This window comes from Neomonachus schauinslandi, chromosome 15 (assembly GCF_002201575.2).
Source record: "Neomonachus schauinslandi chromosome 15, ASM220157v2, whole genome shotgun sequence".
Taxonomy (NCBI): Eukaryota; Metazoa; Chordata; class Mammalia; order Carnivora; family Phocidae; genus Neomonachus; species Neomonachus schauinslandi.
Window position 1 is genome coordinate 56,178,413 of NC_058417.1, and position 18,467 is coordinate 56,196,879.

Below are 18,467 nucleotides of genomic sequence, written 5' to 3' on the forward strand. Positions count from 1 at the left end.
CTGGCGCCCCGGAGCCAATCAGCGCGCGGCCGCGGACTGGCGGGAGACTTGACCGCAACCCGCCCCTAGTGGGCGGCCCCAGGGACCCGGCCGGCTCACGTCACCAGGACGACTGGCCCCGCCCCGGCCGCTGCGTATAAAAAGCCGGGGCGCGCCTTCTGGCCGTACACTGTGGGACGATGGAGGTCCCCGGCCGAGGTCCCCCAGGCGAGGCTCCCTGGAAGAAGCTATCTAAGGAGGTAGGCGGGTTGCAGGGGGCGGCTGGGGCCGAGCAGTGCAGCGCGGAGATTAGATGCAGTTCCAAGAGGGGAGCTTAGGAGCCCACGGACCGACCACTCTCCAGGGCGCCGTTGAGCACCTGTGTGCCTGCTCCGAAAGCTTTAGCACCCTGATCTAATTTGCTTCCTGCCACAGGCAGGCTTCGGTGAGCCTGGTTTTAAGGGTAGAGAAAACCGAAGCTGAGCTAATATCCATAAAGGGGGGCCACAGTTCCCGACCTTGACCTAAGGTTCCACAATTCGGATGGAGGATGTGCCAGATGGTGAGGATGCAGAAAGGCTGCTCTTTACTGCACCGTGGTCGTGAGGGCTAGAAACCACACAGGCAAAGCCCTTAATATGATTATCACTCAACTATAATTTCCTAACTAGTTTCCCTGCATTTCAGGGAGTGTTCTGTTTGTTTGTTTGTTTGTTTGTTTTTTCTGAGATTCTCAGATACATCTGAGATACATCTGAGATACATCTGAGAATCTGATAAGTTACGCATACTGCCCCCAAGAAATCCCATTCTCTGTCTCTGTCACACACACACACACATGCCAGCAATACCAGAGGACTCTCAGAAACCCATTGCATTATTGTTATCATACGTAACAACAGTGAAGATGATGATCAAACTCACAGTGTGTGTCAGGGACGGTTGTAAAGGCCCTACAGGGCCCGACTGTACAGATCTAAAGAATACTGGCCAAGAATCTCGTTCAACCGGAGGAGGCAGTAACCCACACTTGAATGGTTAGTTTTACTTCATTTACATGCCTTATGTCCTTCAACCTTGTGAGGCTACTATTACGCTCATTGTAGAGAGGTCTGAGACCCAGAGAGTGTAAGTGAGTTGCCCAGAGTAAAACAGCCTATAAGTGTTGGAGCTTGGATGGCACTCAACCCATCTGACTCCAGAGTCCAAAACCCTTCCATGAAGCCACCCCGTCTTCAAATTTCCCATTTTAGACTTCACTCTTTCTCCTTGCCTTTGAGCTCTTTCTCCAAAATCTGGTTCCTTGTTGTTCTCTGCATTAAGTCTGAGCGTCTTAGCCTGACATCTGAGGCCCTGTCCCCCAGCCCCAGCTTCCCGGCCTCACCTCTGTGTCTCAGCAGTCTGGCCCATCAGCATTTCCAAACTGATCTTTGATCTTCCTCCCTCCTGACCTCTGTTTCTTTGCTGTGACTCCTGCAATCAGAATCCTGCCCCCTCAGGGGCGCCTGGGTGGCTCATTCAGTTGAGCGTCCAACTCTTGTTTTCAGCTCAGGTCATGATCTCAAGGTTGTGGGCTCGAGCCTCGTGTCCAGCTGTACACTGACTGTGGGGGATCTGCTCAGGATTCTCTCCCACTCCCGCTGCCCTGCCCCCTGCTTGTATACTCTCTTGCTCTCTCTCTCTCTCAAAATAAATGAATAAATTCTTAAAAAAAAAAAAAGAATCATACCCACTCGGAGAAGATCAGCTCCATGTCACTTTCTCTGCAGTGCCCCTCCCAACTCCCTGGCCTCCAGTAGTAGGAGGGGTGCCCACAAGTGGCATTAACCAGGACACATTTATGGCACCTCATCTCCCCTTTAAGGCTGTCCACTAGTTAAAGCATGACCATTGCTCTAGACCACGAGTCTGAGAGCACCCGCTGTGTTGTATTTGAAGTACCTAATTAATTGGTGTGGGGGGAGAATGGGGTGCGGGTGACCAGGCTGGAGACTGGAGGGGTTTAAAGGAAGCTGAGGGCATCTGTGGAGCCTGAGATATTGGGGAGGGGGCTTCTCAAGGCAGAGAGGAGCATCCAGACATTTGGAGGGGTGGGGGCACAGTATGGGGAACAAAGGTCTTACGCAGCCTTCTGCCTGTGTTCCGTAGGAGCTGGAGAATCAGTACAGCCCCAGCAGATGGGTCATCCGACAGGGAGCCGAGGAGACCCTGAGGACGTACTCACACATAGGAGACGAGGGTACTGGGGGCCCTCTCCATGGCTGCCATGGGTGGACTTTAGCAGGTGGCAGTGGTTCAGAATGCTAGGGGCAGGAGAAGGCTCTCATGGCGATTCCCAAAGTCCAGGCACTGTGCAAGCCTTGTTGGCTCAGGGCCAGGCACCCAGGAGCCCTCGCCGCAGGATGGCTGGAGGCAAGAAACGCCCCACAGACCGTGATCCACCTCCTCTCCTGCTCAGCCAACTATGCCCAGGCCCATTAGGCAATGTACCACAGTGGCACAGTGAAGTGGAATGAAAAACAGGAAGGCCTCCCCCTTGGCCGCTGAACATTCGATGTGGACGCTATTTGTAAGAAGCAAAGAAGACTTTGTTTCTTTCAAGAAATCAGGGCTTGGGAACCTGTAAGCTAGTGGAGAAGTCTCAAGGTGAATTCCCATTTCTATCCCGTATCTCCAGAGTGTCATACCACAATCTTAACACTCAGTGAGGTATTTGTGCTGGATTGGGGAAGGAGGCTCCTTGGAGAAGTGTGAGAAAGCAGCCAGCCCGCTCCCCTCAGCAGGGAAAATTGGATGTTGGCAAATCTTCATTTCAGCAGACTGAACAGAGCTCTCAGAGTTGGTTCTCTAAACTGAGATAACCCAGCTGGAGGAACAGGCTCATGGGAGTTCATTCCAGCACATACTGGCATCCTCCCTGTCCCAAGAGAGGTGGGGTAGAGTTGTGTCTTGGGCTCTTCAGAGTCCTCTGCTGGGCCCAGCTCTGTGCCAAATACATGGCTTTCTGGTCGATAAATTTGAGTGTGCAGTGAAACCTGCATGAGCTTGTAGAAAACCTATTTTTTTAAAAGATTTTATCCATTTATTTGAGAGAGAGAGCGAGAGACAGCATGAGCAGGGGGAGGGGCAGAGGCAGAGGGAGAAGCAGGCTCTCCGCGGAGCAGGGAGCCCGATGCGGGGCTCAATCCCAGGACCCTGCGATCACCACCCGAGCTGAAGGCAGACACCCAACTGACTGAGCCGCCCAGGTGCCCCAAAAACCTATTTGTCTATCTTAATTGTCTTGAGGGAGAGAAGAGCTGTCCCCATTGAGAAAGTGAGTCACTCATAAGGGGCAAGAGCTAAGAAGAGTGTGCTGCCCATTGCCCTCAGAGCCTCCCATTAGTGATTGCTCTCCATGTCGTGGACAGCTTTAAGCTCACATTCCACTAGCCTTCCTGTTTTCAGTGCTGCAGTTGGCCCAGAGGAGCTGCAAGTGCCACTGACCCATTTCATGGATGCAGAACATGAGCCCAATAGCAGGGGGCCATTAGGGCCAGGTGAATGCACAAGAGCCATGCCCATGCAGGGCTGGAGTCTGTCTCTATTTAAAATGTTGACATTTTTTTGTTTTTTTTTTTAAGATTTTATTTATTTATTTGACAGAGAGAGACAGCGAGAGAGGGAACACAAGCAGGGGGAGTGGGAGAGGGAGAAGCAGGCTTCCCGCTGAGCAGGGAGCCAGATGTGGGGCTCAATCTCAGGACCCTGGGTTCATGACCTGAGCCAAAGGCAGATGCTTAACGACTGAGCTGCTCAGGTGCCCCTAAAATGTTGACATTTTGGTGGCCATGGACATTTAGCATTACTTTTGATTTAAAATATGTTCATATTGGGGCACTTGGGTGGCTCAGTCATTAAGCGTCTGCCTTTGGCTCAGGTCATGATCTCAGGGCCATGGGATCTAGCCCCGCATTGGGCTCCCTGCTCAACGGGAAGCTGCTTCTCACTCTCCCACTCCCCCTGCTTGCGTTTTCTCTCTTGCTGTCTCTCTCTCTCTGTCAAATAAATAAATAAAATCTTTTAAAAAATAAAATAAAATATGTGTGTATATATATTGCATTTAAATATTATTTCTCTTTGGGGCACCTGGGTGTCTCAGTCAGTTGAGTGTCCAACCAAGATCAGGTCTTGATCTCAGGGTCCTGGGTTCAGGCTCCACATTGGGCTCCATCCTGGACGTATAGCCTACCTTAAAAAACCTTTTTTTTTAAATTAAATATTATTTATCTTTGTATTGGTCAGCTTGGTCTGCCATAACAAAAGGCTTCAACAATAAGAATCTATTTCTCACAGTTCTGGAGGCTGGGAAGTCCAAGACCAAGGTGCTGGCCAGTTTGGTTCCCTGGTGAGAGTCCTCTTCCTGGCTTGCAGACAGCTGCCTTGTCCATGTGTCCTCACGTGGCAGAGAGAGAGGGAGAGAGAGAGAGAGAGCCCTGGTCTTTGTTCCTCTTCATATAAGGCCGCTAATCCCACGACAGGGGCTCCATCCTCATGACCCCATCCAAACCTAACTACCTCCCAAATAGTCTCCTGCCAAGCCAGAAAGCCTCTCCCCAAAGGACAGAGAGAGAAAGAAGATGTGCTATTATGGAATAAGGGTTAAGCCAAACTGCGACGTACACCACAGGCAAGCCACTAAAGACACCAGAAAGAAACGTCACCCTTTTAGACAGGCAGGCAGATACACCGCATCGCAGAACAGATAAACCTGTTCTCAAGATAAATGGTACCTATGCTCAAGCAAGAGAGCCCGACGGCGCCACACTGGTTCTTCCACAGTCCACCTGGCAATTAGGGTGGCCACCTGTGCTTGCGAGTTGCCTTTCTCCAGAGGAAAAAGAAAACTTCTCATCTCTTCACGACAAGAGGTAGTTTTGTAACTTGGGAGCCAGGCACCTGCAGAAGTTAGGCTCCTGCCCTCCCATGGAATCTGGGGGTAGGGGTCCTGGCTTCCTTGATGACTACATTTCAAAGAGATGGCTCCCCCAGTCCTGGAGGGAAACATTCCTAGGTTGTATAACTGGCAAGAGACTCCTTTAGCTTTTAAAAATATTTACATACACCTCAAAGGGGTAGAGAGAGGATTTACAATGAGTTTCCCAAAATAAATGCTCTAAGAAAAGGGAGGGAGGAAGCTCTCTTTTCCTTTTCTGAGCCAGGGAGACTTCAAAAAAAAATATGTTTTTCTTACTTTTGATTTATATTCACCCTTACAGCCATTGACCTATTAACTTGCAGTGAGGGATGTTCTGCTCTAAGGAGTAGATGACCTTTATCCGCCATGAAGACCTGGCCTTGCTAAGGTTGGGCACACAGGGACTGCTGAGTAAGCATGGGCAGAGAGCAGAGAGGGGCTGGAAGGGTCAGGTTTTCAGAACTATTTCCTCTATCAGTAGTTTTAAACTTGTTTTACCAAGACTCTTAGGACTGATACATTGTACACTAAATGAAGGCTGGGTGGATGCATGGATGGATGAATAGGTAGGTAGGTAGGTAGGTAGAGATGTGCTGAACCGCTGTCTGAGCTCCCTGCCTCTGTGAGCTTCCTGCAGCAGCGTCCCCCAAACCACGTCCACCAGTGAGGTGGGTGGAGCCTCGTGACTGACAGCCTCTGGTAAGGACCAGATCTCCGAGGGCCCCTCCTTTCTTCGCAGGCTCCGATCTTGGGCTTTTTTCTCTCCACCAGAAAAGTGAAAGGAAGAATACAAAGGCACAAAAGATACAAGCCCCGATTTTGTTTGACTGTGCTACAGGACGCGTGACATAAAATGTACCACTTTAACCATCTTAAAGTGCACAATTCGGTAGCATCTAGAATGTTCACGATTCGGGCAATCACCTACCTCTGCCTAGTTCCAAATCATTTTCCTTATCCCAGAAGGAGACCTCCTACCATTAAGCAGTCATTCTCTATTTCTCCCCTCCAGCTGTTTTCTGTCTCTATGGATTTACCTATTCTGGACATTTCGTATGAATGGAATCATACACGTGTGGCTTTTTGCATCTGGCTTCTTCTCCTTGGCTTAATGTTTGAAGGTCCATCCCTGTTGTATAATTCCTATGGCTACTTCATGTCTTCATCGTGTGGACATGCCACCTTTTGTTTATCCATTCATTCACTGACAGACATTTGGGCTGTTTCCACCGTTTGGCAATTGTAAATAGGGCTGCTATGGACATTGGAGTACAAGTTTTTGTTTGAAAGCCCCGATTTCTTATTTAGTCCAATAGACAAAGCCGTTCTACGAAACTGCATGTATTCTAAATGCTTACTTTTGCTTTGCATACTTAGCTCATCAAGGACCAGTAGCAAACAGGCTGGGGCTCCCAGTACCCACACAGCCCACTTTAAGTAGCTCTGCTCTGAACCATCGTGGCTGTTTTTAGGTAACAATTGTTATCTTATTACAAAAGGAGCATATTCCTACTAAAAGGGATTTTAAAAATAAAACCATCCATGATTCCACCACCTATTGTTAACTAGAGGGTGGCTGATGGGACCCTGCCTTCTCTTGAACTGCGGCCACGGCATGTAATAAACCCTTGAAGGTCTTCGGCCTTCTGGGACTGTCTGGCCTCCCTGCCCCATGCTTGCATAAGTCTCTAGGGGCTCTGGTCACCACTTCCCCTAATTCCCCTGACACATGCTCGGGATGGGTCCACGGACTTGGTGTTTCTGTCTGTAACAGTTTGGACACTTTCAGTTGCAAATAATAGAAACTCAATTTTTGCATTATCAAAAAAGGAAGTTTTAGTACAGTTGATTCATTGAAGCCCTCCTGTGGTTCCTGTCTCGGGGGCTCAGGGACTGGGGGGCTGGTGGTATGCACACTTGGGGGGAGGCTGCAGCCCCTGCCCCCAGCTACCCACCACCAACCACTGGGCCGACTCCTGCAGACATACAGTCCCTCTTTCACAGGGTCACCTGAGGTTTTTAATATCTGAGGGAGACATGTGCATGATGGGGAATATCTACAGCTGCTTGCTCTGAATTGCTCTTCAATTTAGAACACAAATTTCGTGGTCTTTTTCTTAGTTCTGGCACAAAATGAATCCAGTTGGTTCATGTGTTCCTTTACAAAAGCTTGGGAAAAACAGATCGCTATCTTTTGATGAACCCTCTCTGTTGATGCGCTTGTCAGGCACCAGCCTCTTCACACTGTGCTGGCAAGAGGGCAGTAGGCAGTGGGCTCAAAATGACCAATTTTCCGGTCCAGAAATCCCACTGCTGAGAGTGCTTCCTTCAGACCCCTGCACACAGTGGGACAGGTGCACAGGGCTTTTCGCGACAGGGCTATTCGCGACAGGGCTATTCGCGACAGGGTTGTTTGGGATGCCTCTCAGCAGAGGACTGCTTCATCGTGTGCTGATCCCTTCGGGGAATATTTACTGGGTGCCTGGCATGCGCTGGTCACTCATTTTGTGCATGGGATAGATCATTGAGCAAAACAGAAAAAACCCCGCCCGCGTAGCATTGGGAATCTTTTTCTTTTTTCTCTTCTTATTTTATTATTGAAGGACAGTTGACATACAATGATATATTAGTTTCAGGTGTGCAACATAGTGATTCCACAGCTCTATACATGACTCAGGGCTCATCATGAGAAGAATAGTCACCATCTGTCACCATCCAGTGTTACCACAATGCCATTGACTGTTTGCTCCGTGCTATCCTTTGTTGTGCTTCTTAATGGGGCAAGGGGGACATGATAGACCATGAACTTAAGACAGAAATAGATGCCGTTGTCTGTTAGAAGGGGCAAGTGCTCTGGAGGATACAGAGCTGGTGATGGGGATGGTGGGCGGTGGGTGGTAGGGTGGTCAGGGTCAGTTCCTAGAGGAAGGGGAGCAGGGGGGGATTTGGTATTGTAGAGTCCTGGGACTTTTGGGGTGGTGTGTGAGCTGTTGTGGACTGAATCTTTGTGTCCTCCCCAAATTCCCATGTTGAAGCCTTTACCCCCTAGTGTGGCTCTATTTGCAGATGGGGCTCTAAGGGGGTAAATAAGGTTAAATGAGGTCAGAAGGGTGGGGTCCTGACCTGGCTGGATTCTTAGAAGAAATAACTGAGGGCTTGCCTCCCCAGAGAGGGAGAGAGCTCCACAGGCTCACAGGGAAGTGGAGTATATGCACACAATGAGGAGTGTGGGTCCAAGGGAGGGCCTTCCCCAGACACCAGCCCTGCTGGCACCCTGATCGAGGCCTTCCAGGCTTCAGAACTGTGGGAAGTAAACATCCAGAGCTTAAACCCCGCACACTCCAGTATTTTGGCAAGCAGCTGGAGCCAACTAAGACAGGAGCCCTGGATGGATTTGAGCCTTAGAGTGAAAGGGCATCTTGCATGGGTCGCTGGTGCATACCTGTACCTGAGGGCATTTGGTGGAAGCAGGAGAATTTCCTGATGATGGGATGTGGTTTGTTTGGCTGTGTAACTGGTTACGTGACTGGTTACCTGAATTAACATGCAGCCATAGGATGAAATATTAAGAATGGTCTTTAGGGTCACCTGGATGGCTCAGTGGTTTGGGTGTCCAACTCTTGATTTTGGCTCAGGTCGTGATCTCAGGGTCATGGGATTGAGCCCCGTGTCGGACTCCACGCTCAGCAGGAAGTCTGCTGGAGATTCTCTCTCTCCCTCTCTCCCTCTGCCCTCCGCACCCCCCCCCGACGCTGTCTCTCTCTAAAATAAATCCAAAAAAAAAAAAAGAATGGTCTTTTAAAAAGGAAAGAACAGGAAGCTATGTACTAATTGGGAAAACTCTCCAAGAAATATTAAGTGAAATGGGCAGGGCGGAAATGTATTTAATATGCTGCCATTTGGATGAAAGATTGGGAGGGTCTACATCCATATTAATAATGGTGGTCACCATGGCAGGGGGTAGGGGAAGCGGGCGGGTGAGAGTCGGAGAGGCAATATTTCACTGAAAAGCCTTTTGTGTGTTGTTTAACCATACAAACATACTATTTCTCTGTAAGAAAATTTAATAGCATTCTTGTATTTCTTAAATTAATGTTCATAACTGAGTTAGCCCATAATTTTCACAGATTAAATCCCCTCTAAACATTTAAACACAATTTATACAATGTGATTACATTCTTTTTTTTTTTTTTAAAGATTTTATTTATTTATTTGACAGAGAGAGACACAGCGACAGAGGGAACACAAGCAGAGGGAGTGGGGGAGGGAGAAGCAGGCTTCCCGCGGAGCAGGGAGCCCGATGCGGGGCTCGATCCCAGGACCCCAGGATCATGACCTGAGCCGGAGGCAGACGCTTAACGACTGAGCCACCCAGGCGCCCCTACATTCTTTTTTTTTTTAAGATGTTATTTATTTATTTGACAAGAGAGACACAGAGAGAGAGGGAACACAAACAGGGGGAGTGGGAGAGGGAGAAGCAGGCTTCCCACTGAGCAGGGAGCCCGATGCGGGGCTTGATCCCAGGACCCTGGGATCATGACCTGAGCCGAAGGCAGACGCTTAACGACTGAGCCACCCAGGCGCCCCTACATTCTTCTTTTTTAAGATTTGTTTATTTACTTATTTAGAGAGAGTGTGTGCACACAAGTTGGTGGGGGGGGGGCAGAGGGAGAGGAAGAGAAAATCCTCAAGCAGACTCCCTGCTGAGTGTAGAGCCCCATGCAGGGTTGGATCCCATGACCCATGAGATCACGACCTGAGCCAAAATCAAGAGTCGGCTGCTCAACCAACAGAGCCACCCAGGTGCCCCATCTGTAATTACATTCTTCTTTTTTTTTTTTTTAATTTGAGAAAGAGAGAGGAGGGGTGAAGGGTAGAGGGAGAGGGAGAAGCAGGTTCCCTGCTAAGCAGGGAGCCCAACATGGGGCTCGATCCCAGGACCCTGGAATCATGACCTAAGCCGAAGGCAGATGCTTAACAGACTGAGCCACCCAGACACCCCTAAACACTTCAGATTATAATCACAAATGCAATAGGTTTGATTCACTGAAAGTCTCTAATAGATGCATTCTGTTAAGTGTCCCACAGAGTAGTCTGTGCCCAGTGTGGTGCATGGACACACGGGGAGCCTGTTTTGTTCTGGTCATTAGACCCTTGCAGGAGTCCCACATCAGGCCTTCTGAGCAGTTGGTCGCTTGAAGCATTAGGAGATGGGAAGTCTCCGCCTACCCCTCTGCAGGAGAGGGAGCAGGGACCCACAGCACATAGCATGGCACATCTCTCTCCTAAGAAAACTTTCCTTCTCTTGTCCCCTCACTCCAAGGATGGGGGGGAGGGTGGCGTGCAGTAGACGTGGTCAGTGATGGCAAAACTGGTTTTGCAGCCACTTTGCCTGCCCTGCAAAGGCAGCATGGTCCCTGGTTTTGGCATGAGGGAAACTGGGCCTCTACCATCATTTTTGTTGCTCTTGGCCTTGAGCAGCCCAGCCGAAATGCAGACAGCCCATTTTTTTTTTTTAATTTTTTTTTTTTTTTAAGATTTTATTTATTTGCGAGAGAGAGAATGAGAGACAGAGAGCATGAGAGGGAGGAGGGTCAGAGGGAGAAGCAGACTCCCTGCTGAGCAGGGAGCCCGATGCGGGACTCGATCCCGGGACTCCAGGATCATGACCTGAGCCGAAGGCAGTTGCTTAACCAACTGAGCCACCCAGGTGCCCCAGACAGCCCATTTTAACAGTTTATGCACACTTGCCTAAACACACTTTATACAAACTATCTCTACATACTGAGTTTGCCCCTTCTGGAGTTGCAGGATCATCCAGCCCAGAGGAGCACTGTTTTCCTTTTGGGTCCACCACTGTGGCCACCAAGGTTGGGGACCTGGGCACTTCTGGGGACGTGGATCCCAAATTCACGTCTCTCCCCACCAACTTCAGTACCAGAAAGACCACACTGATCATGCCAAATGCTATTTACGCAAACTGTTTTGTTCTTTACATCATGAAATACTCATCCATTTCCTTTTCAATTAATGTGTTTGGGGTCCTATTTATGCAATCTTTGTCTATCCCAAGATCACGAAGATCTCCTATTCTCTTTTCCAAGAGCTCTGTTGTCCTCTCCTTCATGTTTAGATAGTCCATCGGGAACTGATCTGGTGTGGTGTGAGGTAGGGATCAAGAAACTTCTTTCATTTGGATATTCAGTTGACCCAGCACTGCTTATTTATCACACAATCTTCTTTTTTTTTTAGATTTTTAAAAAATTTATTCATTTGAGACAGAGAGAGCATGAGCAAGGGAGAAGGAGGCAGAGGGAGAGGGAGAAGCAGGCTCCCCACTGAGCCAGGAGCCCAATTCGGGGGCTCAATCCCAGGACCCTGGGATCATGACCTGAGCCAAAGGCAGATGCTTAACCATCTGAGCCACCCAGGCACCCCATCACACAAGTTTACTACCTATCAAGTCCTGGGTGTACAGAGGTGGGTAAAGCAAAGCCCTTGTCTTCATGGTGAAGGCAACAGACAGGAAACAAGGGGAAAAATATATCAAGGGTGGTGAATGCCAGGCTACATGATAAAGCAGAGAAGGAGGATAGGCCATAATGTATTTGAGCAGCCTTCTATTATTACAGGTCACTCAGGCTGTGTCCGGTGTTTTGCTATTATAAATAGCATTACTGTGGGCATCTTTAAAACAAGTCTTTGGGAATATTTCTGATTATTTCCTTATAAAAACTATGTGGATAAGGACTTAGGCATCAAAGAGTATGAGATTCTTGGGCTTTGATACATATTTCCAAGCTGCCCTTCAGAAGAGCTTACCAATTTACACTCTCCAAAGCCCAGTGTTGGAGGGAGCTAAGCTGCCTATGTTTCACTGATTTTGGGGTGAGCCCTCGGGGGACAGTGTGAACATGCAGACTCCCCTCCCACCCCACCCCTTCACCCGTGGTATTTAATTTCCCTAGCAATGCCCTTCCTCCTTTCTTCCCACCCATGTCCTAGCCAATTTTCACATAATTCTGACCTTTCCCCTCCTGGCACTCAATTATATATTCATATTGTTTCATTATCTATTTGTGTGAAGTGAGTTTAAATATTTTATTTATTTCTCAGAGAGAGAGAGAGAGAGAGCACTTGAACGGGGAGGGGCAGAGGGACAGGGAGAGGGAGAAAGAATCTGAACCAGACTCCGCACTGAGTGCAGAGCCCCACATGGGGCTCGATCCTGCCACCGTGAGATCATGACCTGAGCCGAAACCAAGAGTCAGACGCTTAACCAACTGAGCCACTCGCTCGCCCCTATTTGAAGTGAGTTTATATGTTGCTTCCCTAGAAGATTGTTTTTCCGAAGACTTGGACAAGTTTATACTTCCTGGGGCATGAAGCCAAGTGTAACGCACACACGAAGCATGTACTAAAGCAGTGGCCAGAGTGGTGCCCTTCAAAACCGCAGCACACTCACTTCCAGACAGACTTGGGCAGATAGTATTGGTCCCACTTGGATGGGCCAGTCTGGTGTTGTTGTAACTGCACACCTGTGCGATGCTTCAGAACCCAGCACAGATGACCACAAGGATTTGGGGGAGCATCGTTCATGCACACACTGCAGCCGGAGCTGACCAGTCCACCCGAAGGGGCTTTCTACAGAAAGGTTTCTGCCTTAAATGAGATAGAAAATCACTGCAGGTTGTGCTGATGGTGACTTGTCTGTTTCTCGAGACAGCCACCAAGAAGGCCCGGGCCACCAGGAGAAGCCTGCTGCATGTCCCCTACGGGGATGGTGAAGGGGAGAAACTGGATATCTACTTTCCCAGGGAAGTGTCTGCAGGTAGGTGGCCGGGCAGGCGGTCCCGCAGCAGAGCTCAGCTGGCCAGGCCACCTGGGCTCAGCCCCCATGCCTTTGTGTTTACAGCCTCACGTTTCTGTCTGTTCTTTCACGGAGGATACTGGCAGAGTGGAAGGTGAGTCTGGAGTCTGGATGAGCAGGGAGAAAGGGAGATTCGTCTTGCCCTGGTATACGAGTCCCCTGGGGTTGCTGCAACAGATGACTGCAAACTTGGTGGATTATCACAGAAGCGCGTTCTCTCCCGGTTCTGGAGGCCAGAAGGCCGAGATCAGGGTGTGCTCAGGGCCGCACGTCGTCCCAAGGCTCCAAGGGAGAACCCGCTCCTGCCTCTTCCAGCTTCTGGGGGCTCTAGGTTTTCATTGGCTTTGGTTGCATCATTTCCATCTCTGCCTCCATCCTCGCGGGGCCCCCTTGGTGTCTGTGTGTCTGGGTCTCAGATCTCCCCTCCCCCTTCTCTCTTGGATGACCTCAACTCAGGATCCCTAATGACAGCTGCATAGACTCTATGGCCACATTCCCAGGTACTGAGGTTAGGATTTGGACCTATCTTTTGGGGGGGGACACTATTCGACCCACTATACCCGGTGAGAAGCATGTTCAAGCTACTCTCATTCATAAGGAAACCACAGTGACTAACCTTCCCAGCCTGCTCGGGACTGAGGGGTTTCCCAGGACATGAGGCTTTCAGTGGGAGAGTCCCCGGGCAAACCAGGTCAGCTTGTCACCTTAAGATAATCAGAGGGGGGGCGCCTGGGTGGCTCAGTTGGTTAAGCGACTGCCTTCGGCTCAGGTCATGATCCTGGAGTCCCGGGATCGAGTCCTGCATCGGGCTCCCTGCTCGGCAGGGAGTCTGCTTCTCCCTCTGACCCTCCTCCCTCTCATGCTCTCTGTCTCTCAAATAAATAAAATCTTAAAAAAAAAATTAAAAAAAAAAAAGATAATCAGAGGGGTATTTGAGATCTTCAAGGACACTGTTGTTCCCTAGGATCTTACTAAGGAGCCTGCTATAGGATCTACCACCCCTCAAGCACAGTCATCTTCATAGCTAGATTTATAGCACCTTTACCCTTTGTCGTGCAAAGCTCTCTACCCGTCTGATCTTCATTTCTCAAAGACAGCGCCTAAGAGAATTTAGATGTCCCCATTTTACAGGTGAGGAAAGCGGACTTAGAGGTTAAGTAAAGCCCTGGGGTTTCATAGCTAGCATGTGATAAGGTAAGGACAGTGCCTACCTTCTTCCTTACACTACATGGAACCAGAGAGGGGTGGAGCCCTGGGCAGAAAGGACATGGAAGCAGCCTGGTGGCCCAGGTGCCTCCAGTTGTCACATCTTTGTCTCTTTCCACAGTAAAGACACATCAGCCTTCATGGTCAACCCACTGACAGCACAGGGAGTGGCCGTGGTGGTCATGGCTTATGACCTTGCCCCCAAAGGTAATGAGGATGGTCCTGCAGGTTTGAAGGCTGCTGGGCTTTGGAGGGGAGAGAGCCCCCCACGAATCCTGACCCAGCTCCTGCTCTTCGTGCAGGTACCCTGGACCAGATGGTAGACCAGGTGACTCGGAGCATCGCATTTGTCCAGAAGCAGTATCCGTGCAATGAGTGGGTATCACTGCAGATTTTCCTTTTATCAGACAATGAGGGAGGACGGTGATTCAGCCCCTTGGACGCAGCCCAGCTGTCCCCTCTGGCCTGTGGAGCAGAAGGCAAATTGGGAGTCTTTGGTACTGGCTCGATGCATTAGGGAAACTGAAGGCGAATTGGGCTCTCTGCTCTGACCCAACCTAGGGGACTTTACCTGTGCGGGCACTCAGCAGGGGCCCACCTGGCTTCCATGATGTTCCTGACCAACTGGACCAAGCATGGAGTCACACCCAACCTCAAAGGTTTTCATGGGACTGCAGGTTTGGCTGGACAGCCATCACCCTCCCCAGATGGTCTGCACCCGGGGCACAAAATCCCAACAGCCACGGAGGGCTTGACGTGGGGCTTTGAGCCCTGTGAAACAGGCCTGCTTTGTGTCTCTACCTCTGCCCTGGTCTTGCCCCTTTGGCCCTGGAGGCTGGGCTGGCCCCATATTGCCCCCCTCCCCAGGGCCGGCTTGAGGCCCAGTGTGGATGGAGTCTTGGCCCCACCTGCAGCCTGGCCCTCTGACTATTCTTCACCTTCACAGGCTTTTTCCTGGTAAGTGGGATCTATGACCTGGAGCCCATTGTGTATACCACTATCAACGCCCCTCTCCACATGACCTTGTGAGTCATTTGTCCCCTCTTCCCAGAGCTGAGCGTGAGCCTATCAGGGGGGCAAGGGGTGAAGTGCAGGCTTTTCTCTGTCCTGACCCACGCCTACCCCCTGTGTCAGGGAGGATGCTCAGAGGAACAGTCCCCAGCTGCTCCTGGAGGCGGCCGTGACGCAGCTCTCAGATCCAGCCTGCCACGTGCTGGTGACTGTGGGCCAACACGACTCCCCTGAATTCCACCGACAGTCCAGGGAATTTTATCAGGTACCCCCAGCACCCTGCCTCTGGCCAGAGGTTGAGGGTCCTGTGCTCTCATTACCTTCCTCTTTATTTCACCAAAAGGGACCCCAAGACCACGAGCCATTTATTCAACAAATACTTAGCGAGGGCCTAGTACATGCCCGGTGTGGTGTGGAGCTCCCCCACCCTGCTGTCTCCTGCTTTGCTCATTTCTCCACCCAGACACTGCGCCGAGGAGGGTGGAATGCCTCGTTTGAAGAAATCCATGATGTGGATCACTTTGAAATCATTTGGAACCTAACCCAGAAGGACTTCGTGCTCACCCAGGTGGGGCACATCCTTTCACTGTGGAGAGCGAGGTTGCCCCTGCACAGGAGAGGTGGGGAGGTGGGGAGCACGGAGGAGCCACTTTCCTGGATCTTTGGCCTCCAGGAGGCTGGGATCCTGATGGTAAGAATTGAGTATCCCATTAGCTTCCTCTACTTCACCCCCTTCTGAAATGAGGTGAGCTGCAGAGTCTGCTCTGGGGCACACAGGTGGGAGCTGCATGGGGCTTGGTGTGGATGGGGACAGGCATCAATCTGGTGCAAGGAAAGTATCAGCCTGTGTGTAAGCATAAAGCAAAGCCAACTCCGGTTAGGAGAGGATGGATGGATTTGGTTCATTACAATTTTTACATGGAGAATCCTTTTAAAAATCAAACATTACAGGGGCGCCTGCCTGGCTCAGTTGGTGGAGCACATGACTATCGATCTCAGAGTCATTGAGTTGAAGCCCCACATTGGGTGTAGAGATGACTTAAAAATAAAATCTTTTTAAAAATCAAATATTACAATTTTAATGCGGAGAATTCTTTTAAAAGACAAAGAATAAACTGGCGGAAATATTTGCTACAGATTTGACAGATAAAGAATTACCAATACAGTTGTTTTTTTTTTTTTTTCTGGGAAAGTGGGTACGTCATTAGCTTCACTTTTTAATCAGCTGCCGCCTCAGTGAGGCTTTTAGAGCATTCAGTTTTAACTCACATAGTTAATATTCTTACTATATTAAAGAGCACTTTCAAATCAATAAGAACCATTTTTATTTCTATTTAGGAATAGATTATAAATAGAAAAAAATGGACAAGGAATAAGGGATAATTTAAGAAAAAATATACATGGCCCGTAAACATGGGGGAAGATTAAATTATACTAGTGATCATAGAAATGTCACTTAGAAGGCCAGTCCTTTCCTACCTGTCATGGAAAATGTTCTAATGATAATTACGCCCAGCCCTGCTGGAGAGGTTGGGAAGGGCTCCTCTTGAGTTCTGCCGGTGGGACCACTGTCTGGTGATAGGGATCCAAACCCACTGGCCCAGTAATTCTGCTGCTTGGAATTTCTCTTCAGGATAATCAAGAAATACACAAAGGTAGTCTTCGCAGCTTTATTAATACTCAAAACTTAGACACAGCTGACATGTCCCAGTGAGGTTAAATGATGACATAATTCAGTAACAGAATGAAGTTTGTAAAGATGAGTTAGGATACATCAAATTGTTTCGGATGTGAGAGCTAAAGCACAAAAAGAAGTGACCCAGCATATTCCCAGTTTAATAATACATCGACAGCTAGACGCTTGGAGGCATATGCATGTGTGTGAAAAAAACAATTACTAGTGGTGACACACAGGTGCATTTTAAAACACGAACACGTATTACTCTTCTTTTTTTAACTGGGGGAAAAACAAACACCCATAAGTGGCATCTTCTCTTGAAAAACCTAAGAATCGGGGTCGTGAGTTCAAGCCCCATGTTGGGTGTAGCGATTACTTAGACTTTAGCCCTGGAGGCTTTTTTTTTTTTTAAAGATTTTATTTATTTATTTTGACAGAGAGAGAGACAGCAAGAGAGGGAACACAAGCAGGGGGGAATGGAAGAGGGTGAAGCAGGCTTCCCGCCGAGCAGAGAGCCCGATGCGGGGCTCGATCCCAGGACCCTGGGATCATGACCTGAGTCGAAGGCAGACGCTTAACGACTGAGCCACCCAGGCGCCCCGGCCCTGGAGGCTTTTAATTAGTAAATTTTTAATTAATTAATTAAAAAACTAATTTAATCAGGTTTAATTTAATTACATAAAAACGTAAACCCACTCTTAGCTCGTGGGTCAACAAAAGCGCATGTCGAGCCCGAGGTAAGTCTACGTATGGCTGGGGCCTTATTTAGGACACTTCAAAGGACAGGTGGGACTGGGCTGTCATTTTAAGTGACCCTTCGATGCCCAGGAATGCAGCCTGTCTCTTTCATCAGATTCCTCGAGAGAGAGTCTCACAAGAGCCTCTCCAAATCTGGCGCTCTTGTGTCTTTCCTTCCGGCTGCAGATGATTTTGAGAACAATCCTCCACGAGCACTGACGGCGCTGGAGTGAGCCCCCCCACCCCCCGATGGTGAAGCCCCTCCACAGACCCCACACGCTTCCCCATCCTGCCAGCCTCCCGCTCTCCCCATGCCCAGGAGCGCCTCTGTTTGCTCCGAACACCACTAAAAAATCTCTCTTTCACTGGCCTCGATGGAAGGATTCCAGGGAAGGTCCAGACCAGTCAACGCTGTGTGATGCCCAAGCTGCCTGGCCCCCTGCCTGCCGAGAGGGCATAACGAAAATGACAGCTCCTGGCGATAAGTAGACTTAGCTCCAGCTCAAAGTTTGCTGACCTTTTCAAAAGATTTTCTCAAACCAGCCTGTTCTGTCTTTTATGGCATTCTTTTGACCACTCTGTCCTGTCCTGAGGATTTCCCAGAGTGTCCTGGGACATAGCCTCGGGGCTGGCCCCTTCTGTGATGGGACGATGACATCCAGAGCCAGGACAAGATTTCTCTGCCCCCCACCCAGGGATGTGTGCAATTCCCAAGCAGCCAGCCGTGTGCATCTACCACCCTCCCCACCCAGCACCCCTCCCCTACTCTGAATAACTGGTACTCCAAGTGTGATGGAGTATCCCAAAAATGAAGAATAGCCTAGACAGTCATCAGTTGGGGATGAGTACATCCAAGCAGCCAGCAGCCAACCACTATGTAGCCATTAGAAAGAGATCTGTTTACCGGGTGGGAAATCCCCCGAACATACTGTTATATGGCAAAAGCAAGATGCTCAGTGATACAACTTAGTACCATCTCAATGACTTTACACAATATACACCCACAAAAAGATGTTTTTCTCTGTGTG

At 49.4% G+C, this 18,467-nt stretch overlaps 1 protein-coding gene across 1 annotated transcript; it reads left to right on the top strand.

Annotated features, from left to right (window-relative positions):
- The first annotated feature begins 179 nt into the window (after positions 1 to 179).
- Positions 180 to 17,710, top strand: AFMID (arylformamidase). The gene is made up of 11 exons (XM_021680819.2): positions 180 to 239; positions 2,128 to 2,218; positions 12,663 to 12,767; positions 12,852 to 12,900; positions 14,134 to 14,219; positions 14,315 to 14,387; positions 14,574 to 14,671; positions 14,959 to 15,037; positions 15,147 to 15,288; positions 15,487 to 15,591; positions 17,626 to 17,710. The coding sequence occupies exons 1-11, from the start codon at positions 180 to 182 to the stop codon at positions 17,656 to 17,658; spliced, it is 921 nt and encodes a 306-aa protein (XP_021536494.1). The 3' UTR covers positions 17,659 to 17,710.
- The last annotated feature ends 757 nt before the right edge of the window (positions 17,711 to 18,467 follow it).

Bases quoted from the DNA above. Each gene is read 5' to 3' on its own strand.
- AFMID (XM_021680819.2), top strand. From the start codon at position 180: ATGGAGGTCCCCGGCCGAGGTCCCCCAGGCGAGGCTCCCTGGAAGAAG. The intron at 2,219-12,662 runs GTACTGGGGGCC...TTCTCGAGACAG, and splicing joins CTCACACATAGGAGACGAGG to CCACCAAGAAGGCCCGGGCC. The intron at 14,388-14,573 runs GTGGGTATCACT...GACCCAACCTAG, and splicing joins AAGCAGTATCCGTGCAATGA to GGGACTTTACCTGTGCGGGC.